Raw genomic sequence first — 23,172 nt, forward strand, 5'->3', positions numbered from 1 at the left:
AAAAAGCCAAGCGATAACAGAGCCTCCTACTCCTCCTTCCCCTTCTTTCCAATTGACCAACGAGATCGACTCGCCGCCGGCGAAATAAACTGACAAGGAACGATCTGAATGCTGCAGAGTGGCCGCCGGCGAGCGTTGTGATTGGTCGGGGGAATTTTCGAGGCTTCGGCTGTCATTTCCGGGGGTCACTAACATCAGCTACTTTGGACTGGATACTGAAAGTGATGTCTATCGGAGAAAACTTGGGTTAACAAGTGAGTTGACTATTCGTTCAGAACTTGATCCACAGTGAAAGCTTCAATCGAGTTGTTCAAGTGCTCATTGGTATTCTCATAGTCGTTGATCCTCGAGACTACTGAACTACTCCGTGTCCCTCTCGCTAAGCTCCAAACGCCACGGCCGCTCACGGAGACAACCCGGCCGAAAAGGGGAATTCCAACACCACGAGCAAAAGATTTGACGATAGCGTCCTTGAGTCTCACCGGCATTTCCTACTCTCATCTTAACCCTCTGCATTCAGCCCTTCGTGTCACAAGCAATTATCCCATCGAAAAAGTCATTCTCGGCGCTCACTCAGCCCCCCGCGCTCCTCGATTGATTCGGCCGAGTCCTCTGGCCGCCGGCCCCCGGGCTTCACAACACTGTCCAACGAGACAGTGTACCTTCTGTTTCTTCCCCGGATGCTCTATCAGCGCTCACCATGAAATCACTTGGCTTCTTGGTTATCGAGGCTATGCAAGTTTATGAATCACGAAAGTTTGAACCAGTCGAGACCATCCCCCAGTGCTACCTCCAGGCTCACCCTACTTAACTGTCCTCGAGGCCCCCAGGTATAAAACATAACCATCAAGGCAAGGCACTCTAGGCTTGCTATTACTACTTCAGACTTTCTGTGTACTCATTTACTTGGCATTTGCCTCGATTACCAAGAAGGGACTTGACCTGCTCCCTCTTCCTCTAACCTCCTCTTATACACTCCTCTTCTAACCTCCCACTCTATCAACATGGTCGGACCTATCAATGGTACTACCAATGGCACCACCAATGGTGCCAATGGCATCAGTAACCACGCCAAGCCTATACCCATCCTTACAATTTCCGAATGGAAGGCCGCTCAGTTGGCTGGGGATGGCCTCAACCGCCTCTACTCTCTGGTTGAAACCGAAAAAACCGCCAACCCCAAAACCAAAGCATGGATATCTCTCGCAACACCTCAACAACTCCAAGAACAATGGGCCAATCTTCAGCAACTCGACAATGCCACATCCCTACCTCTGTATGGTGTTCCCTTTGCCGCCAAAGATAACATCGACGCCAAGGGCTTCACCACCACCGCCGCATGTCCATCTTTCAGCTCAGACCCAGCTACTTCAGATTCAACTGTTGTGGCTAGACTCAAGGCCGCCGGTGCCATCATCGTCGGCAAGACAAACTTGGACCAGTTCGCGACTGGCCTCGTCGGTACCAGGTCTCCCTATGGTGCCGTGCCAAACTCTTTCGACCCTGGCAGAGTCAGTGGTGGCTCCAGCTCTGGGAGCGCCGTCGTTGTCGCCCGCGGTGTTGTTCCATTCTCTCTCGGTACAGACACTGCTGGCTCTGGTCGTGTCCCAGCTGGTCTTAACAATATCATCGGCTTGAAACCAACTCGTGGCGCTCTCAGTGTGCGTGGTGTAATTCCCGCTTGCAAGACACTTGACTGCGTTTCCATCTTTGCTCTCAATGTTTCCGACGCTGGGACTGTCCTTTCTGCTGCTGAAGGCTATGACTTGGAAGACTCCTATTCTCGCCCTCGGCCAGATGCCAATCATGCAACTATCGTCGACGGGTTCGGTTCTGCGAGCAATACCACGAGGCCTTCGCTAGCTGTATGCGCAGAGCCAGATTGGTTCGGCCGTGATGACCACCATCCTGCATATGAGAAAGCCTTAGCAAGAGCAAAGGCTCTAGGCTGGGACGTGGTTCCCGTGGACTTTACCATTCTCTTCAAACTCGCCAAGCTTCTTTACTACGGTCCCTGGGTCGCAGAGCGATACGAAGCAATCCGAGAGTTCATCGAGGCATCGCCAGTCGAAGCCATGGATCCCGTCGTACGAAAGATCATCATCAGAGCTCAAACACTCTCAGCGGCAGACGTCTTTGCAGGTGAATACCTTCGTCAAGATCTGACCCGTCAGATCGAGTTAGCCTTTTCCCAATTTGACGGTCTTCTTGTGCCCACATCTCCTACGTTTCCCACGATGGAGCAGATCCAGAAGAATCCTGTCGAGGAGAACTCGCTGCTCGGCACGTACACAAACTTTGTTAACTTCCTAGACTGGTCGGCGCTTTCTATCCCCGCGGGCTTCAGACCAGATGGGTTGCCTTTTGGCATCACTCTTATTTCCAATCGTTGGCAAGAGCCGCTTCTTCTCTCGTGGGCTCGTGACTGGTTCGGACAAGAGTCCAGGCCTTTGGGGTCAACGGGTGTGGAGGTCTCTGAGCCGGCTGTGAATCACTGTCTGGTCTCCAGTTATATCCCAGTTGCCGTCGTTGGTGCGCATCTCACGGGCTTTCCTCTCAACAAAGACCTTACATCTCGGGGCGCCAAGCTCTTGAAGACCACAGCGACATCGCCTTGTTACCGGTTCTTTGCTTTGAACTCTAAGTCTGGCCCAAAGAAACCAGGCCTGAAACGAGTCGCGGCAGGCGAGGAAGGATCACAGATTGAACTCGAGGTCTGGGATCTGCCCAAGTCCTCTCTCGCCAGCTTCATGGATACCATCCCTCACCCTCTCGGAATCGGCTCCGTCGAGCTAGAAGATGGATCTTGGGTTCGCGGGTTCGTGTGCGAGCCGGTCGGTTTGGAGGATGCTGTCGACATTACGAGCCATGGCGGCTGGAGAGCTTACAACAACCACCTCCAAGAGAACGCCAAGCCAACGACAAACGGTATTCACAAGAGAGGTATTTCGAAGGTTCTTGTAGCCAATCGGGGCGAGATCGCGGTTCGAATCATTGAGACTCTTCACAAGATGGGACTTGAAGCTGTCGCCATCTACTCCGATACGGATGCAGAGGCCACACACGTTAGCAAAGCCGACGTTGCTCTGAGACTCGAAGGAACTTCTGTCTCTGAGACGTACCTCAACATTCCTCAAATTTTGGAGCTGGCCAAGTCAGCTTCAGTCGATGCCGTCATCCCTGGCTACGGATTCCTGGCCGAGAACGCCGAGTTCGCGACCGCCGTCGAGGAAGCAGGCATGATCTGGGTCGGCCCAACTCCCCAGCAAATGTCGGATCTCGGCCTGAAGCATCGCGCTCGTGCTATCGCTGCTGAGGCTGGGGTTCCAAATGTTCCCGGCTGCGACAGCCTTCTCACGTCGTTGGAGGAAGCCTTGGAAGAGGGCCAAAAGATTGGTTTCCCGTTGATGCTGAAGAGCACGGCAGGCGGCGGAGGAATCGGATTAAGCCACTGCAAAGACATCGAAAGTCTTGCCACGACATTTGAAAGCGTTCGACGACAGGCAACAGCCAATTTCGGCAACGGTGGTGTGTTCCTAGAGCGATTCGTTCAGCGAGCCCGTCACGTCGAAGTTCAGATCCTGGGAGACGGCACAGGAAAAGTCATTGCAGCTGGCGAGCGAGACTGCTCTCTGCAGCGCCGTCACCAAAAGGTCGTCGAGGAGAGTCCTGCGGTCATGGTTCCAGTCGACGTTCGGGAAAAGATGAAGGCGGCCGCTGTCAGCCTCGCTTCGTCGGTCAAGTATCGAAACGTCGGTACTGTCGAGTTCATCTACGACATCGATACGGAGGAGTTCTTCTTCTTGGAAGTGAATACTCGTTTGCAGGTCGAACATCCTATTACCGAGTCAGTTACGGGTCTCGATCTGGTCGAGTGCATGCTCAACATTGCAGATGGGAAGGCTGCCCAGCTATTCGAAACCACGCCTGGAGTTTCCGGTGCTTCCATCGAAGTTCGACTTTACGCCGAGAGCCCCCTTCAAAACTTCCGTCCATGTGCCGGTCGCATCACCAAGCTCGAGTTCCCCTCCAGTCTCCGAGTCGACACTTGGGTCAAAGTCGGCACCGAAGTCACGACTTCCTATGATCCTCTCATAGCCAAGCTCATATCATCTGGAGCTGATCGCAAGGAGGCTCTGAAGAACCTAGCCGATGGTCTCGAAGCTACATGCATCGAAGGCGTTCAAACCAACCTAGAGTACCTACGTCAAATCGTTGCGTCGTCCATGTTCGAGTCTTGCGATTACACGACAAAGTCTCTAGACTCCTTTCAATTCGTGGCCTCCTCTTTGGAGGTACTCGAGCCGGGTGCTTTAACCACAGTCCAAGATTATCCCGGCCGTACTGGCTATTGGAGCATCGGTGTTCCTCCCGGTGGTCCTATGGACTCGTATTCTTTTCGTCTGGCAAATCGGCTCGTCGGAAACTCGTCAGACGCTGCCGGACTCGAGTGTACTCTCCAGGGTCCCTCCCTCAAATTCCACTGCGATGCCGTCGTCGCAGTCACAGGAGGCGTTGTGCCAGTCACTATCGACGACGAACCGGCCCCGCAGAACCAGGCTCTCGCCATTAGAGCTGGTCAAGTCTTGACTATCGGGCTTGTCGAGCATGGACAACGCATGTATATCGCCGTTCAGGGTGGTATTCAGGTCCCCGTCGTCATGGGGAGTCGAGCGACTTTCGAACTCGGCAAACTCGGTGGGTTTTCTGGTCGAAAGCTTCAGCAGCGCGATATCTTGGCTCTCGAGCCTCGTCCGACAGAAGGTAACGCCAATGGGCTTCTTCGACTTGCCTCTCCCGTGCCTATTCCACGTCATCCAAAGGCCCACTGGACTATCAAAGTGGTCCCTGGTCCTCACGGTGCACCCGAGTACTTTACCCCTGAAAGCGTCAAGTCTCTGTATCTCAGCGAGTGGAAGGCCCATCACAACAGCAACAGACTCGGCGTCAGACTCACAGGTCCTCAACCTGAATGGGCCCGCGAGACTGGTGGAGAAGCTGGTCTACATCCCTCCAACATCCACGACGCCCCGTACTCTGTCGGTAGCGTCAGCTTCACGGGCGACGAGGCTGTAGTCTTGGCCTGCGATGGCCCGAGTCTCGGTGGGTTCGTCGTGTTTTGCGTCGTGGCGTCGGCCGATATGTGGAAGATGGGTCAGGTTCGACCTGGTGATACGATTCGCTTCGATCCTATTACCGTGGAGGTTGCGCTCGAGTTAGAGAAGCAGCTTGAAGATGCCATTGAGAACCTCTCACCTCTTCCGTCCAAGGAGCCAGAAACCACAGACGAAGCATCTCTGACAAGGGAGCTGGCCAGCATCCCCACTGTGGTTGGCACCATCGAGCAAGGTGGCCAGAAGATCGTCGTCCGGCCAGCTGGCGACAGAGCGTTCATGCTCGAGTTTGGCGAAGCCGTTGCTTTCGACTTGCGACAAAGCTTTGGCATCTTTGCCTTCTGCCAACAGCACGAAAAGAAGCCTATCCTTGATGTTGAAGAATTAACTCCAGGAGTGTTCAGCCTTCACATCACTTACGCGAACGAGATTCTTCAAAGCACCATGATGGCTCGTCTGGTAGAGCATGTGGGCTCGTACTCTGTTCCATTCCAGGTTCCTTCGAGAACGGTTCATCTTCCTATCGCTTTCGATGATAGCGTTAGTCGAGCGGCAGTCGAACGCTACGCCGCAACGATTCGAGGAGAAGCTCCCTGGCTTCCCAGCAACGTCAAGTTCCTGGAGAAGCTGAACGGCATCGACAACATCGACAAGACGATCTGTGCTGCAGAATTCCTCGTTCTCGGACTCGGCGACGTCTTCATGGGCTCGCCCTGCGGTATTCCCCTAGATCCTCGCCATCGTCTTTTCGGCACCAAGTACAATCCTTCTCGGTCGTTCACGCCTCGTGGCGCTGTCGGCATCGGGGGGCAGTACATGTGTATCTACGCGACGGATTCTCCTGGAGGATATCAGCTCGTCGGTCGAACAGTCGACATCTGGGACTCTGGCCTCGTGGCCGACATCGAGAAGCAAGGTTCCAAGCCCTGGCTGTTCCGTCAGTTCGATCGAATCTCTTTCTACCCCATCAGCGAGACGGATCTTGACAGCCAGTTAAAGGATAAGCTCATCCGAGTCAGTGATGGTGTGCTAGATCTGGCGCAATACGAAGCGTGGCTGGAGGAGAACAAAGAAGACGTGGCTGCCACAGCCGCACGCCAAGAAGCGGCCATCGCGAGCGCTCCTTTCATCGACGAACTAGTCCGACCGTACCAGCCCAGCCCCAACACGAACAGCCACACGAACGGCATCCTAGGCGATCTCAGCATCGACGGCGAGCGCGTCAAGGCCATGCTGCCAGGTCGATGCTACAAGGTGGTAATCAAGAAGGGAGAAGCTGTAGAAAAGGGCGACGTGCTGGTGAGTACATCGTTAAAGTCTTTGAACAAATCTAACTGACCTATGTGCGATAGCTGTGCGTCGAGTCGAGCAAGATGGAGGTGGAAATTCGTAGTCCGGTGGGAGGGACGTGTTCGGCCGTGCTTGTCGAGATGGGGGACTTGGTTGATGTGAATGATGATCTGGTCATCATCGAGACATGATGTGAGGCCGTACTTGGAGAGAGGTTATGTGGGCGAGGTAGTCGCAGAGGATGTTTTAGGAGGCATGGCACTGTTAAAGACGAGCACAGCGCGTTTCTTCAGAGATCAAGCACAATTACAGGGCACCAAGACACTAAGGCGGCCGCGCACAGTTGACTAGAAGAAGGTTTACAGTCATTACAGTCATTGCAGTCAAGGTCATCAAGGTCATGTTTGAGAGAAGCAAGAGTGTTTTATTTGAGTGTATATGTGTGTAGTCTGTAGTCCCGATCCATCCATCCAGCGCCTTCCCAAGGCGTGTGCGGAGTGTCTTTGTGCGTGTGATCTGTGTTGTGCGTTTGTGGTCTCTGTGGGCAGTCTGTTGGGCGTGTGTGGTCTGTCGAGTGCGTGTGGTCTGTCGAGTTCGTGTGGTCTGTTGAGAGATCGAGAGCGAGAGCGAGAGTGTGTGTGTGTGCGCCCCGTCGTGTGTGGTCTTTGAAGGCGAGCAAGGTTGAAGTCATCTGTTGCCCTTCGCGATGTGAGACCTCACTCCTCTGCAGGTTTGCAAGAGCTGAGGAGCAAGGCCTCTCGTGAACCAGAGATTCAGGAGCAGGCCTCGCTACCCAGCACTTGCAAACCTGCAGAGGAGTGAGGTCCCACACAACGAAGAAGCAAAGAGACTCGACTCCAAGCATCTCGAGCTGTGGAGGGAGATGGTTAGCACAAGTCAAAAGGCAGTTCAAGGTGGATATGACTTACATCATTCTGTTCCCAAACAGGCTTTCGAAGGCGGTGCTCGGGATCCTTGGTCAACGTGCGCCACTTACTCCGAAGGGTGGGCTCCGCCTCCTTGTATCCTCCAGCTTCCTTGATCTCACGGTAGGTATACCCATCCGCGCGGCGGTCGATCAAGTACTGATCGCGAGAGGCACGAGAGGCCATGGGGGGGAGGCAAAGATCCGCCCCAATCGACCAGAGGGCCTTCTCTGGGTAAAAGACCCAAAATCTTGCAAACCCGCAGAGGCCAAAGACTGCAAATTCTGTGTCAGTACAAATCAAGAGATGTTTCAGGGTGAGCATGACTTACCCAGCCTTGGACCAGCCAAGGCGGCCGCATGTCGACCAGAGGGCCTTCTCTGGGCAAAAGGTCCAAAATCTTGCAAACCCGCAGAGGCCAAACCCACGGGCTGCAAACGCTGTGTCAGCACAAGTCAAGCGATTTTGCAGAGCGGGTGCGACTTACGTCTCTCGGTGGAGGGACCCGCGAAGGGCGCCTTCTAAGTTGATAAAAGCATAGCCAACGAACACTCAACACTGTACCAGTGCGTCAGTATGCCAAAGAGGTTTCATTCAAGAATGCAGAAGGGAGGGCTGGGGGTTGTGGACGTACTGGTTGGTGGTGTTAGCACCCCGACCCGCAGGACTTGGCTCCGAAAGGAGAGAGGAGCAGGCCGTTCGCCTCAAGCATGACTAGGGGCCTAGCCATGCTGGCATGGATGTCAGGAGGGCGACAGCGAAGAAGACTCTGGGAGGACTCACCTTGGGCTGTAGTGCTCAGCCTCCAGCATCACTGAGGAGTTACGAAACTTTTGGACCAGGCAGTCCTTCCCCTGGATGGCTAGGTCATGTCAGTGCCTGTTGGGTTAGCAAAGAAAGAAGAGGAATGAACTTACTGGCATACGACCCCCCTCCCAGGTCGAGACATGCCGGGGTTGCTCTCAAGAAGCCAAGCCAAAGCCCAAGAAGGGAACTGGAAGGGCACACGAGAGACGCGGGGAAGAAAAGGACAAGAAGAACCAAGAAGAACCAAAACAAACCAAGACAAACCAAAAAGAAAACCCGAACCATTCAGGAACGGAAGCAAGTCCCCATCGCTTGGCAAGAAGCCAATTGCCAGGCCGGAGACCTCCCCTAACCAAGAGTTGCCTCAAGGCTAGCTCCGCCTCGGAAGAGGCGGGTGGAAGTTCTGACCATGGCGTGCGATGGTGACTGCTGATGATGAAAGGAAGAAAAGGTGGGAGAGGTGGGAGGAAGAGGAGGATTTTATAGCTGTGGGAATTGAAAAAGTGGGGACGGCTGATCTGGGTGATTTTGGTGCGCGTCTGGTGTTGGTTTTGAGGGGCAGCTGTGCGTGGCCGCCTGGCTGCAGGTGGTTGGGGGGCAACAGCCCTCACCAGGCGACCGTCTCGAGGTACGTACCACGCATGAACGCTCGATCAGAGAGCATCTAGAGGATCAGGCGCCTCGTCGCTCCGTCCGAGAGCTGGTATGAGGTCTTGGGGCCGCGCGGTCGTGGTGCTGGACCGTCGCCTGCCTCGATCCCCTGAGCGGCCATCGCATGCACCTCTGTCCCAGCCAAGATGCCCACGACCCGTGTGACAGTTATTGAATCATCTTGAGTGCGTCTGCATTGTTTATAATGCATTAAATTTCATGCAAATTAATTATATCAAATACAATTTTACTTCGCAGCTGCGACCCTGATGTTCACCTTCATCTTGCCCTTAAGCTCAATATTTGCATCGTCCTTTGCTGTTGTGAATTCACTGCAATGCACACTGCTTCAGTCTCAATCTCCCATACGCGGTGCAGCCAAAAAATGCGGCGCGGGTGAAGCATTATCACAGACAGTCTGCCTGTGGACGCGGATGAGGCGAGGATGACTCCTTTGAAAATACTCAGGGCAACCACAACAACAATTAATTTCGAAGATAAAAATATACCTCGGAAGCTAAAAATTGGCCCACAATGGGAAAAATAGGCGCCCATTTTTAATATCGTGCGTGGTTGCAAGATCACGGCTGAGTGTCCCTCACCATTTGAGAGATGTCGTCCAGAGCCCGCCTGGACCCCTGTCACGCCACCCAGTAACTCACCTAACCCACTGACAGCTAACGGCCTGCGGCTCATACGCCCCCCTGTACGACCGATTTTCCCTGGGCGTCCCCACCAGCGAGGGGCTGCCCCTCGAGATCGATCGCGCCGGGCAGATCAACCAGGGGTGATCCTGTGCCCAGGGTCCAGCTATAAAATCCCCCTCCCCTCCAACCCCTCCCCCTCTTCTTCTTCTTTTCTCCTCAGTCGTCGACCATTGCTGGTCATGCCGGTGGCACCTGGAGCTCAAGAATCCTAGGTACTGCGAGCCTCCTACAGGTAAGGGGAGGGGACCAGTCGCTTCGAGCGGCTTGGCGGTGAATAATTTTTGATTTCCCACACACACACTTTTTTCATTGGGTTCAGGGCCTTGTGCTCTGGCTTGAAGAAGAAGATCTCTTGCCTTGGTGATGATGATGTGATGCTTGTCTTGGTGGAGCGATGTTGACTGAACGTGTGGAGGGCGTCGAGAGAACCTACGTGGGCTGGGTCGTGATGTTTGTTTGTGGTGTTGAGGGCATTCACATTTGCAGATACCGGGATCATGCCACGAAGATGTTCCTCGAGAGTGTTGACTCATTATATCCGTAGTAGCTATCACCAGTATCTATCGCCATGTCCCTTTGCCCTGCTTGATCGCGTCCCTCCTCGTAGCCACCACCGTCGAGCCATGAAGCCGGTCGCGTTCGATCGTCCCGCCACGCCTGGGGAGTTTCTCGGGTCGTCGGGGTAGAAGCAGGGACCGTAAAATGACATGTAGTGCTCTGGCAATGAAGGTAATGTCGTAGATCTACTGTCTCCGGACCCCATGGCCTCCATGTTCGGCGGGGCGTTGAGGCCATTGGTCTGTCGCGATGCAGGCCACTCGATCGCAGTTGTGGTGTTGACGTTTCCACCACCCGCGGGGCGCCCACCAGCTGCAAGGAGTCCGGACACTCTTTTCCCTGGCGTCTGACCTTTTTACTTCGATAAAATACTCGCAGTCTTCAAAATTTCTTTGTCTTGACGTCTCGTCCCTTTTGTTGTCATCTCCTCTGTTCGGTCCTGAACATCCATCCATCCTCATTCTGGTTAGTGTCTTCATCACCATCTCCTCTGAACAGAAACCGCTGACTCCATCATCATCCCTCAGCTCGTCGACCCGCTTCCTCGTCCCTTCGTATCGTATCCATCGCTAGAATTATTGCTACGCTCGAGAAAAGACTTGCCTCCATCGCGAACCCCTCCCGCCATCGCTGCCGCTGCGTCGCCATCCAGCAGATCAAGGACGCGTTCGCAGCTCACATCGTCCTCCGCCATGTTCGTTCCATCCTCTCTGATCTCTTACCTGCATTCACTCACACTTCCCTCACTACAGATCTCTGCCCCCTTTTCTGAAGCTTCCCTCCGAATAGCCTCTCTCCAAGCTGATCCAAGCGGATCGTCCTGAGCACGACCCTCGACATTCACAGTAGAAGATACGAAGACACCACGAGTCCCTAGCAGACAGTCATTTATTTCATCGCCTTGTCCTTAAGAAACCCAACGGATACGCCCATACTACCGAAGCGCGACGCAAGATCATCCTCACGATGCCCTCGGCTCTCCCCTACCAACGTCCAGCGACGCCTTATCAGGTCCGCCAAGGCACACACATTGGCTCAAGTACGTAGGAAATCTTCCTAATGACCAGAAAGACACGGGGTGCCTATGTCACTGCCCATTCAGGGTGCAGCGCCGAGCCATTCAGACGACAGAAGCCCATCGACGTCGGTTAGCCCTCCCACCTGCCAATCCAGTCTCCTGACGATAGTCAGAATATCCAAAGGTCAGTATCTACCCTTTATGTCTTTCACGGGTACCTGGGTGAGCCGCCTTCCTAAACTACCATACTTGGTTCATCCAGTCCTCGCACATCCATCCCACAACGCTTCTCTAGAACGACAGAAATAGATACAAGGTAAAAGCTAATCCTTACAAAGTCTATTCTAACTGGTGATCTGATCCTCCTACCAAGGTACTGCCAACAAGTGTCTGTCAACTGGGTATATTCGTGTGTCAAATGTCCACTCCGTTGTTCTTTTGACGGCTTCGTTACTAACTATCGTTCTTCTAGAATGTCATGCACTAGAAACCGCGAGCGATCCGAGCCCTACGGGAGACAAAGGAATTCACGGTACCAGTTGCCCGATTCTCAATGACCCTACCCCCGACCACGACAAAAGAAAAGCTACATCAAACACCTCGAGGAAAAGTCAAGATCTGACTCACTGGCTCAGAAAAAACTCCTTGTCTTCGAAGGTTTTCAGCAGGCGTCCAGGGGTAACATGGTGCTGATCAAGACAGGGCACCTTGGCCATAGTCAGGGCTCAGCTATCCAGCAGTTCCCAGTCTAATTGCTGACAGAAGAATACTCTACATGATTGGGACTCTAGATCAGAGTCCAGAGACTAAGTTACAGTACAACGGCTGATCGATTCAAAAACAAGAGTTCACCGAGGATAGCAGTTCAAAGTGGCTTCCAAAGACCTATCCGCAAGTCTTGGCCTACGACAGGAAGAAGGGGAGGAGATAATTACGACAGGTCTTGAATTCACATCAGCAACTCGGGGAATCTCCTACGCCACCCCTTGAGCTTTATGCAAACCACTTGTCTCAGCTGCTTCTATGAACTAACAAATCAGGACTCTTCCTCTCTATTCATCAAATTTTCGTGACAGAGAACTCGAATACCTCTTCCACCTTCCAATTCCATCTATTTCTATGACCCTGTTTAGTCCATATATATCGCCTACTACTTTATTTCAACAGACCGAACAAGTTCCTCCAAAAGCTCCGAAGCCCTCTCCCCTCCCCCTAGCTCATTGAGTTCATCTCCCAACCGACCCGCCCTCTCCGCGAACCCCCGATCGTCCAAAATCTTCCTCGCCGCGTTCTGAACCTGCTCAGTCGAAGGATTATCCGTCTTCAAGTCGATACCAGCTCCCGCCCAGCTGACTCGAGCCGCTGTGTCCTTCTTGTCCTCCGTCTGGCCTGCGCAAATCAGGGGTACCTTGTGCGAAAGAGCTTGTGTTACGCTTCCGTAGCCGCCGTTGGTGATGAGGAGGCAGAGCTGTGGGAGGAAGAGGTGGTAGGGTATCCATTTGGCGTATCGCACATTTGGCAGATCTCCAACTCGGGATTTGATCTCTTCCTCGTGAGGCGAAGCTACCACCAGAAGAAGATCAGGATCACCGGAAAGTGCCTCGATGGCTGGTATAATCAAGGAGGTCGGATCCATTGCCAATGTGCCTTGGGTGATTCCAACAACGCGCCGGTGTGTGACAATTTCATCCCACCAAGGAGGTAGCAAGTCTGGATTCGTCGTAACCTGTGTGACGAGAGGCCCAACAAATTTGGTATGTTCTCTTTGCCCAGCAGGCTTTGGTAGGAGTTCGAACTCCAGTACAGGCGAAGAAGCTTGAATGTGGAGAAAGGGGCTGTAAGTGAAGGACTCGGTAGGTTCGCCATACGGCAAAGCCTCCAAGCCCAGCGATTTCCGTTGATTATCGATGACCGGTCTCAAGAACAGCGGCAGGAGAATCCATTGGCTAACCAGATGGTGAAGATGATTCCAGGCCAACCCGAACCACGAAGTCGGCGGACTGTCTCCAGATACCGCTTGAGGAGCTCCCCAGCTCGACATGTACATAGGAATAACTCCCAGAGTCGCATACACGGGAATCTCCCCGAGTTCATACAACGTCCTCGCACCATACGGCATGATATCCACCAAGAGCACCTCGGCCTTGAAGTCGCGCAGCACCCGACGATAATCGCTCACTTGAGCAACAACCCTCGACTTGAGCCGGCTATACACCTTATCCAGGATCCCAGTTTCGCTCTCTGCCATGAGCGGTGCGTCGACGACGGCAATGGCCTCTGTTGCGACAAAACTGGCTCCTACGGCGCGAACGCGGGCTTCGTTGTCGGAGCTGGTCAGCCATACGACGTCGTGGCCGCGACGGACGAGGGCTTGGGCCACGGCTTGCATTGGATAGGCATGGCCGGCTGGGAAGTGAGAGTGTAGTAGTATCTTCATCTTGAATTGTCGAGTGATGGAGGAGGGGAGTTGGTTATTGGCTGAGATGTTGCAGCGGTGAGTTGGGTCGTGGGGCTGTCATGCAAGGGCGGGAGATAGACTAGATAGTCCATATAAGAGTAAATAGATCAAGTATTAAACCTAGTTATTGAAAGAGATTGTTAGTATTCCGTGACTGATGATACTTGGGCTCCATCTCGAACAATCAGGTTCTCGAGCCCGGCCAATATTGGGTGACTCGGTTCGCTGGGAATGCGGCTACCCTACATGATACGTCAAGATTACCGGGGAAGAGCACAACGACGGTCTCCGAGGACCGCATACTTCATAAAAGGAACGTATAAGGACTATGATTAATTCATAGGAAAATCTCTGCATTTTGGAAAGTTTTTACCTATGATTATGGCAAAATTATGCTCAACTTGCTTGCGGTTGAACATGTTGAGAATTAAACCACCAAGCCAGGTCAAAAAACTAGGTCAACCTCCACACCAAACCAACTTCACTACTGCACACACAACACCTCGCATCACAAAGGTACATCTCCATCTCTCACATTTTACTGACGTCCAGCCCAGAACCTCAAGAAAGCCTCCTTCTTATCCTTGGGCGGCGGAAGTGGCTCAGGGTTACGATCCTTCTCTTCAAGCGGCATGCCATCATTTCCAACATTCGTCACCGCGTTCTGCTGCTTGCCCAGGAAGTAGTTCGTCTGGAAGAAGGCCGCAATGAGGGGGATAAATGCTAAACCCAGAGCCACAGAGAGGCAGTACCACAGAGTGTTGCGGTACGCAGTGATGGCGCCCTGTCGCATCGGGTCGTCAAACTCGTAGAGCGTGCGAATCTTGGTCACGCTGCTAAAGAGCGTCTTGACAGTCGTCTCGTTTGCAGGCGGAGGGAGGTGCTCGCGGAGCTGACCGGGCATCTTGTTTGCCCAGATGACGGCGACGATGGCGCTTCCGATGGCGCTGCCGATCTTGGACCACAGAGACAGGAGGGAGATTACGAGGGCCACGTCTTGGTGAGGGACTGAGGCTTGGGATGCTACGCGAGAGCCAACGACTGACATGGAGCCTCCGAAGCCGATGAGGATCATGGACATGACGAGGGCGCCCGTGTTGTTGGTTGCCTTTCGGCCGTCGAGGAGGATACCCATGCCGATGATCTTGACGCAGAGACCGGTGATCTGGATGGTGCGGTAGCGGTGCGTCCATCGTTGAGCGAGACCGACCAGAGGGCCAGCCACGCAAAGAGCGAGGGTCAAGGTGTTACCATAGTAGACCTACAGAGTCAGCAACATCACGCTCGGCAGACGAAGCAACTTACCCAGTTCTGGTAGGTCCAGTCTTTGGCAATCAACGTGTAGGAAGAAAAGTACAATCCTCGAATGTTTCCAGCAACTAACTCAGTCAGATAGGTACTCGCAGCGGAGAGAGAAACATACGCATATAGAAGCCATCGATAATGATGGCCATGATAAACGTCCGGTTAAACACGAGTCGTCGAGGAGCGCTTGGCACTCTTGCCCACTTCATTTCGAACACGACATAGAAGATGAGGAGAAGACCGCCCACAATCATCATGGCGATGAGGGACGGGTTCCTCCAGCCATGCTCGGCGTACGTCTTGAGGGAGAATGGAAGAAGGAGAAGAGACCAGCCGAAACCAAGGAGGATCAGACCAAATGCGTCAATCTCTTCGAGGTTGTGCTTCAGGGCCTCGAGCCACGTCTTGTTCTCCTCGGCTGCCGGTGCGACAATGGCTCCATGGGGTCCTTCATATCCGCTCTCCTGAGCAAGCTCCCTCGCAGCACGACGAGCAGCGTTGCTAGAGGCAATATTGACGACACCCTCCTTCTTCGCCTTGCGGTCAAGGTAGATCAGAGTTGCAACAGCAGGCGAGAGAGCCACAGGCATGATGATGGCAAACATACCCAGACCCCATCGCCACTGGTTCCTAGCCTGAAGAGCGTCGACAATCTTGCCTGCAAACCAGGTGTTGATGATGAAGGGCGTCGAGAGCATCGAGCTCGCGAAACCTCGCCACTCGAGGGGTGTCAGGTCGGCCACGATGATGTCGTTGGTGAGGTCGAGACCAGAACTTCCAATGGCAACAAAGACTTCTCCGACAATATACGCAGACACGGTCCGCGAGGAGGCGGCAATGATGTAGCCGCAGGTATAAAAGAAGATGCAGAGGAGGTACGTGTACGGTCGACTAGTGATATCGGAAAACTTGGCGATGAAAGGCTTCGACACAGCGCTAATGATGCTCGTAGCGATAGAAAGGGTCGAAAGCACCGAACTATGCCTCTCAAAGTATGACGAAGCATCGACGCTATAGTACGATGTGGTCGACGAGTCGAGAGAGTACGCCCACGCGCAGACGAGGACGGAAGCTCCCACGAGCCAGAGCGTCTTGCGGTCCGACTTGGCCTCGCGGTAGACAGCCTCCATGCGGGTCACACCCTGCGACTGGAGGACATTTCCCACGTTGGAGAGCTGCTTGAGGTCCTCGCTGCTGCCAGAGTTGACCCTCTCGGGCTGAGCAGGGGGGGTTGGCTCGATGGCGTCTTTGTCTCCAGACATGATTGAAGGTTCTTGACAACTGAATAACGATCTCAGCTGGACAACGATGCCACAATGGCTAAACGATGGATTGACTATCTAATTCATAGGCGCTACGTGAGGCATTTGTACTTTTCTCCCCTGTTGCCATAGCGGGTAAGTGTAGCATCCCCAAGGATCGTCGCCCACGCACACCCAACCGAAATCGCCCGCCAGGTTGGGCGAATAGTGCAAGTTCGTGATCTAATCTAATCAGATCAGCAGTGGAGAATGGGTATTCTCCATCAGATAATTTTTCCATCACCCAAAACTTCGACTTAACGGGCCGAAGGCAAGAATCCAACATGGGAAATACAAAGAGTGGATAAAAGTGTCCAGTCGTTCGGTAAAGTATATCGTATAGGGCTCATCACGAGGGCTTGCAACGTTGTATAGATGGAGTCTTCTCCATAGAGAGCTCCCTTTTGGCGGCCGATCCCTCCGGCGGCCGCTGCTTAGTCGGCCGCACCTTGTAGTAAGTTTCCACTTTTCACTTTTGCATCCCACGCTCGTTCGCGAGAAATATCCGTCAAGTTTTATTGATTGTCTATCCGTAATGTCTTTGTGATCACTGACCAAGGCGTGGATCCTCGTGCCACCAGCTACTAAACTCACCGGGAGCGGACCTCTTCCTCCTCCTGCTTCTCCTCCTTGGACGTCCCATCGTCGTGGAACCTCGTTTCTTGAGCTAAGAAAGGTCATGTTAGCGTAGGTAGATCCTTGCAGAGATGCCTCAACTCACCACTCCACAGTTCGGCGTAGACCCCCGCGCGGTCGATCAGTTCGCGGTGGGTTCCCATTTCCGCCACCTGCCCCTCCTTGAGTACGATGATGATGTCCGAGTCAAAGATGGTGCGGAGACGGTGGGCGACAAACACGCTCGTACGGCCCTTTTCCCGAAGGATGCTGTTGATGTTGAGCATCAAGGCCTGCTCCGTGTGTGTGTCGAGAGCGCTTGTGGCCTCGTCAAAGAAGAGCAGAGGAGGATCCTTGAGGAGAAGACGGCTCACGGCGAGGCGCTGCTTCTCTCCTCCAGAGATCATAAGTCCTCTCTCACCAACCTTGGTCTGGTAACCGTCAGGGAACTGCAGAATCGTGTTGTGAACATGGGCCCTTTTGGCAACGGCGATGACCTCGTCGTGGGACGCGTTGATGGATCCATAGCGGATATTGTGCTCAACCGTGTCGTTGAAAAGGGGAGTGTCCTGCGGCACGACTCCGATGGACCTCCGGAGGGACTCGAGGTTGACGTCTCGTATATCCTGGTCGTCAATGAGGATCCTTCCATCCTGAACATCGTAAGACCTGAACAAAAGACGCAGCAGCGTGGACTTGCCGCACCCGCTGGGCCCGACAATGGCCACCTTCTTGCCCGCAGGGATGGTCAAGGATAGGTTGCGCAGGATGGGGCGGTCCGGGTGGTAGGCAAAGTTTACGTTTTCAAACTTGATCTCGCCGCCCTTGGACAGCACCAGGGGCTTGGCGTCGGGCTTCTCCTTGATGTTGGCGTTGACCTTTTGTAGGTTGAACAGCGTCTCCATGTCCAGAAGGGACTGGCGGAGCTCGCGGTAGACGGATCCGAGGAAGTTGAGCGGCACAGAGAGCTGGAAGACGAGCTGGTTCACCATGACCAGGTCGCCCACCGTCAGGCCGCCAGAGGCAACACCCTCTGCGGCGAGGTACATCATTCCGGTAAGTGCCGAGGAGAAGATCAGGTTCTGTCCGCTGTTGAGAAAGGCCAGAGACGTTGCCACCTTGATAGAGTTCCGCTCATACTGCTGGAGGGCCTTGTCGTAGCGGGCAACTTCAAACTTTTCGTTGTTAAAGTACTTGACGGCTTCGTAGTTGATGAGCGAGTCCACTGCCACAGTCGAAGCCCTGTTGTCGGCCGCGTTGGCCTGTCTCCGGAACTTGGTTCGCCAAGCTGTGGTCCAAATAGTAAATGCCGAGTAGCTAACCATAGTCAGGACTGTGAGAGCCGCAAACTTGGCGCCGTAGTTGTATGTAAGGATTCCGCAGACCATGCTGATTTCAAGTGCAGTAGGCAGAATATGAAATACCATGCTCGTCAAGATGAAGCTAATTCCCTTAGTACCGCGGTCCAGGGCCCTTGTCAAGCCACCAGTCTGCTTGGATAGATGAAAGGTGAGATCAAGTCGCAGTAGATGCTCAAAGACGTTGCCCGCAACTCTTCGGATAGCCTTTTGGGCCACAGACGCAAACACAGCGTTGCGCACCTCCTGAAACACCGTTGCGCCTATACGGGTCGCGCCGTAAGCTAATATCATGGCTCCGGCAACCGTCGTCGCCGTGCCTCCAACCGCCGCAATGTCAATGTTCATCGAGTCCACGATGCTCTTGAAGTAGAATGGCACCTGGACGTTCATGACCTTGGCGCCAATGAGCAGCGACACTGCGAGACCGACTCGCACCTTGGTGCTCAAGTCATCCTTCGGCCATAGATACCGAGACATCTCTTTCATGATGGCCCAGTCAGCTTTGCGCTGCTCCGTCGCAGACTTGTCCACCGCCGCCAGAGGATCATTCTTGCTCGTCGCTTGTTTCTTTGCCGGAAACACAGCCGAGGGCTTTATAGGTTTCGTCTCCTTGGTCGCGGTCGCTCGGGGTTGCTCACGACGCGGGGCAGACGTCCAGAAGGTCTGCGTGAGCGCCGGACGCGGTGCCCACGGCCGCTGAGGAAAAACCACAAGGCCGCACCGGCATCCCAGCGGCGGGCGCTGCAGTAATCGAGGCATCATCGTGGTTGTTCAGCTCAGCGGGAGCTCATCATGGGATTGCGTCGGTGTTCGGTATTGGTGGGGGGGAATGCCCGCGATTTGTACGACGACGAGAAAAGGGGGACAACAAGGTAGGTACCGGAGCCGCCAGAGACCTTGAGAAGCCTGGCTGCGATCCGGTAGCCAAAGAGGTGTCTATTCGGCCGGGGGATGGAGGATTTAAAGGAGACGGGTGAAGCTGGATGAAGCTCACAAGTCGACTTGCCGAATCTAGCGGGATATGATGCAACTGGTTGGCGCCTGAGGCAGCCGATGATCGGAGCGTCTACCCACGCTGAGATTAACTTTGAGCGCAACACAATGTTATGCCAAGGCTTCAATTGATTTGATTTGAGGGGGATGGAGCTCCTGGAGGAATCTTGGAGGCTGTAAGTATAGTAAATAAGAGGAATGAAGGGCTTGCCAGCGCCTGGCAACGATATCCCTAAGTCGTACACTTACATCTCGGGATGGTGCAATTGAATAGCAATCGCGCAATAACGAGGAGAAACGTCGCCAACTGAATTGCTCGGCTCGTTATCTGTGGAAATTTGACCCTTGGCTTCTCGTTGATGCATAAGAATTGCTTCTTCTCAAGTCAACATTGGTCACAACACCACGCTTCGTCGTCACGATCTGAGCTGGAACACTCACAGGAACGCATATCTCTTGATCAAAGGGAGAGACAATCGATTAGCTCGATTACCCGTCCAGAGAGTCTGTCTTATACGACAGCACGCTCCAAGGACTTAATGCGCTACGTACCTTCCATCTGTCTCAGGGCCTCAAGGTCGTGTCTTCCCAACAGATGCTATTTTGGGCCACATGCAGCCCTACCCGCGGCCCGAAATAAGCGAGTTTCGAACAAAAAAGGGAAGCCATCGCGACAAGTACCTCGAGGATAATGTTCAAACATCAGGACGGTAAAAGTAACGGCAATGGCAAAAAGGTTCCAGAGGGAGTCGAACCCTCGCTGGCGGAATCAGAATCCGCAGTCATAACCGTTAGACCATGGAACCATTCGAGCCGGTGTGCCGGCACGCATGGGTCTGCGATTGCTGGGGGATTGGCCAGATATTTTGGTATATATAGTTTTCTTGTGCATTTCGTTGTCATTTCCATTGAACACCGTTACCTCGAGCGTGTTCCCCTAAACAAAGAGCTTCTTCAAAGCGTTCTGTTTGGTCCTTCTGAAGTGGTTTGGGTGGTCCAAAACGGGGGCTGTAAACGCACCGGAACACGTACGTCTTCATCTCATAGCCAGCGTTTGAAGATATGAAGGAGATTTCAAAGCTTCAGATGATAGAAACCAGCCAGAAGAGGCAATAGGCTTGCTGCCTTCTCACCAGAGACGCGTTTGTCGATAATATCTCTACAACAAAGGATAATGTTGCTGTGAGGTCTGACGCGCACCGACCGCTGTAGCGGCTGTCTACAGTGCACAGCCCCCTATAACTCAGCAACGCCAGTCAGCACTGGCGGGTCCCAATTCTCAGCGTTCACTTCAACCTCTCTCAGAGATTGACAGATCGCCTCAACCATCATCTTGAAAGGGCCTCTCATCGTGAAAATTGAGTATCTGGCTCGAGCGGTATCTTCCGCATACTTTCAACATGGATGGTCTCGAGGCGGTACGACAGCGCCTTGAGGAGAACCTCGTCCCTCATCTCAAAGAGACTCCCCTGCTCGCCGCCATCGTCACAGTCTTGGTTCTTGTCGTAACGACGAGACTCTTCACAGGCGGTTCTTCTTCTCAGAATGGATCTAGGACTCCTCCTCTTGCGCCTTACTGGATCCCTTTCTTTGGCCACGCTCCTCGACTCTTTCTCAACGCAAACTTTACCTTGACGCGCTTCCGAAACCGATATGCCCAAGGCATCTTTTCTATTCGCCTATTCCAAAGTATCCATTCCTTTGTGTTTCGACCTTCTCTCGCAGCCAAGCTACTTGAATTGCCCGAGTCGATCGCAGACAAAGAGTATGTCGCCAGACGTCTCATGGTCACCAACTTTCGACTCTCTAAGAAGGATCTCGAGGCCTACGACAAAGCCGCCAGCGAGGTTCACCAAGTCACCAAGCAGTATCTCTCCGGCTCGCATCTGGATAGTCTTGTAAAGGCCAATGTTCGAGACCTGGACGATGTCGCCGCTGAATTGGTTTCCTTCAACAGCTACCAGACCGATCAGATGGACTGGGAGAAGCTAGCAGAGGCAGATGTCGTGGAGACCGAAACGAAAGAAAGGGTCATGGAGGCTGACTTTCTCGAGTTGATGAGGAATTTTGTCGCTAGGTCAGCCACTGCTTCCGTCTTTGGCACTGATTTCGTCGAAAACTTTGACGACATCTGGCCACACCTCTGGGTCTTCAACGACGGCTTCCTGTCTTTGGCCATGGGCGTTCCTCTTTGGGCACCTCTTCCAACTTCTCAGCGGGCTAGAATCGCTCTTGGTCGTCTACATTCCTTCATGCGAGAGTTCCATGAGGATCTGGACAAGTTCTTGAACAATGAGGAGCCTGGTGCAAGATGGCAAGATTTCCACACCATCAGCCCTCTCGTTCGCAAGCGAACAGAGGTCTTCCGGAAGCATGGCCTATCCATTGACGTTCGAGCCTCGTTCGATGTAGCTCTGTTCTGGTCCGTGACAGTCCACTCCACTTCTATGGTCTCGTGGTCTCTCTTTGAGCTCTACCAAGACCCAGTCCTCCTCGAGCAGATCCGTGACCAAGTCGCCCCCTTCGTCCACGTTGTTCAACCCAAGAACGAATTCGGAGGTATTGTCTGGGTTCCCCCCAAGATTGAGAAGCTCGACATGGAGGGGCTCATGACAAAGTGTCCTCTCCTCAAAGCCGCTTACCTCGAGACGCTGAGGCTACACGGCGGCGGCTGGTCCGCGAGGCTTTTGAAGGAGGATGTAGTCCTGAAGGATGAGGGAGAGGCGGGCCATGTGCTCAAAAAGGGCACATTTGCGCATGTTGTCCCAGATCTGCATCGCACTGATCCCAAGGCCTTCTCCGACCAGCGCATTTGGCACGTCGGACGGTATCTCGAGGATGATGTAGACTCCAAGGGAGCCAAGATACAAAAGGTCAACCCAAAGACGATACAAGCATCTGGTGAGTCTACATATCCCTCCGATTGATCACAGCTAACCTTGGCAGACGGAACTCTTACGATGTGCGATGACTCTGACTTTACCATGAGAAAGGTGTACTTGTACACTTCAGTTCTCATCTCACTTTACAATGTCGAGCCGGCAAAGGGCGGTGATTGGGTCACGCCAACACTCGTCAAGGGGGTGGCTTCAACTCGCCCATCGCGGTCGATCAGGCTTTGGATCAAGCCAAGAGCATTGCCTAAAGTCAAGTGAGATACGTTCTAGTACTGGAATTTCTGCTACTGGGGAGGGTCGACGGCGGCTTGCCGTAAAGTCATTTCATGATCAAGGCTTGACGGCGCATCTTTAGGGGTTCTCGATAGACATGTGTGCCGTTTCGGGTCTATGGGTTCAGCACATCTCGTTCGGCCTGGGAATCGGTTTTGAAGGTTGTGGGGATCATATTGTTATTAGTAAAGGGCCACACAAACACCGTGTGCATGAAGCTACATAGGGAACATGGCAGATTATGGGTGATGATAATAACTACCCTCCATTCAGTGTTGCCGCGCCTTCTACTTCTCGAAAGGCATGATTACATGGTCCTCATGAGGGAAATAAGATGCCCAAGATGGCAACCGGGGTTCAGTGCACAGTAGATCTCCGTCCCTGCCCTGCCGCCCCGTCAACTGAAGCTCGAAACTCGAGGAAACTTGGGTATCATGGCATCCTATTACTTTTCCCCAAGCAGCTATCCGTGTTGAATCTCACCGTCAACACTGTAATTCGCACTTCATTCATTATACGCGTGTCAGGCCCTTGAGCCAAGAGTTATACATACACAGAACATTCCTGTTCCCATTCTTTAAACTGCCATTAGACCTCAACACGACTATTAAAACTCATTCTCTGTACCTCCAAACTCTTGGCACCCTCACCATCTCACCTTAGGGCCTAGTGGGGCGTAGCGACAAGTTCTTACATACACAAAACAGCAAAAAATATCCACACAACCCCAAAAAAAGGATTGTGAGCACATGTGCTCCCCCGGGAAGGCTCGAACTTCCGATCTCCCGATTGTCTATTGAATAACAGTCGGACGCTTTAGCCAACTAAGCCACAGGGGATTAGCTAATTGGATGGTGAGGAGCTTTCGAGTTGGGACTCATGTTCGCCGGGGGTCCTC

At 53.3% G+C, this 23,172-nt stretch overlaps 5 protein-coding genes across 5 annotated transcripts; 2 read left to right on the plus strand and 3 right to left on the minus strand.

Moving 5' to 3' along the window:
- Positions 1–1,004: 1,004 nt before the first annotated feature.
- NCS57_00688700 (uncharacterized protein) lies at positions 1,005–6,595 on the plus strand (the record flags this gene model as incomplete). The annotated part of the gene is made up of 2 exons (XM_053056757.1): positions 1,005–6,413; positions 6,467–6,595. The coding sequence occupies 2 exons, from the start codon at positions 1,005–1,007 to the stop codon at positions 6,593–6,595; spliced, it is 5,538 nt and encodes a 1,845-aa protein (XP_052912952.1).
- A 5,626-nt stretch (positions 6,596–12,221) lies between these two features.
- On the minus strand, positions 12,222–13,508 carry NCS57_00688800 (uncharacterized protein; the record flags this gene model as incomplete). The annotated part of the gene is made up of 1 exon (XM_053056758.1): positions 12,222–13,508. One exon carries the CDS (start codon positions 13,506–13,508, stop codon positions 12,222–12,224), a length of 1,287 nt encoding a protein of 428 aa, XP_052912953.1.
- A 559-nt stretch (positions 13,509–14,067) lies between these two features.
- On the minus strand, positions 14,068–16,096 carry NCS57_00688900 (uncharacterized protein; the record flags this gene model as incomplete). The annotated part of the gene is made up of 3 exons (XM_053056759.1): positions 14,068–14,790; positions 14,835–14,908; positions 14,953–16,096. The coding sequence occupies 3 exons, from the start codon at positions 16,094–16,096 to the stop codon at positions 14,068–14,070; spliced, it is 1,941 nt and encodes a 646-aa protein (XP_052912954.1).
- Positions 16,097–16,725: 629 nt separating this feature from the next.
- Positions 16,726–18,873, minus strand: NCS57_00689000 (uncharacterized protein; the record flags this gene model as incomplete). The annotated part of the gene is made up of 2 exons (XM_053056760.1): positions 16,726–16,802; positions 16,857–18,873. 2 exons carry the CDS (start codon positions 18,871–18,873, stop codon positions 16,726–16,728), a joined length of 2,094 nt encoding a protein of 697 aa, XP_052912955.1.
- Positions 18,874–20,504: 1,631 nt separating this feature from the next.
- Positions 20,505–22,259, plus strand: NCS57_00689100 (uncharacterized protein; the record flags this gene model as incomplete). Its single annotated transcript, XM_053056761.1, has 2 exons — positions 20,505–22,005; positions 22,051–22,259. 2 exons carry the CDS (start codon positions 20,505–20,507, stop codon positions 22,257–22,259), a joined length of 1,710 nt encoding a protein of 569 aa, XP_052912956.1.
- Positions 22,260–23,172: the final 913 nt, after the last annotated feature.

The sequence above is a fragment of the Fusarium keratoplasticum genome, chromosome 5 (genome assembly GCF_025433545.1).
Source record: "Fusarium keratoplasticum isolate Fu6.1 chromosome 5, whole genome shotgun sequence".
NCBI lineage: Eukaryota > Fungi > Ascomycota > Sordariomycetes > Hypocreales > Nectriaceae > Fusarium > Fusarium keratoplasticum.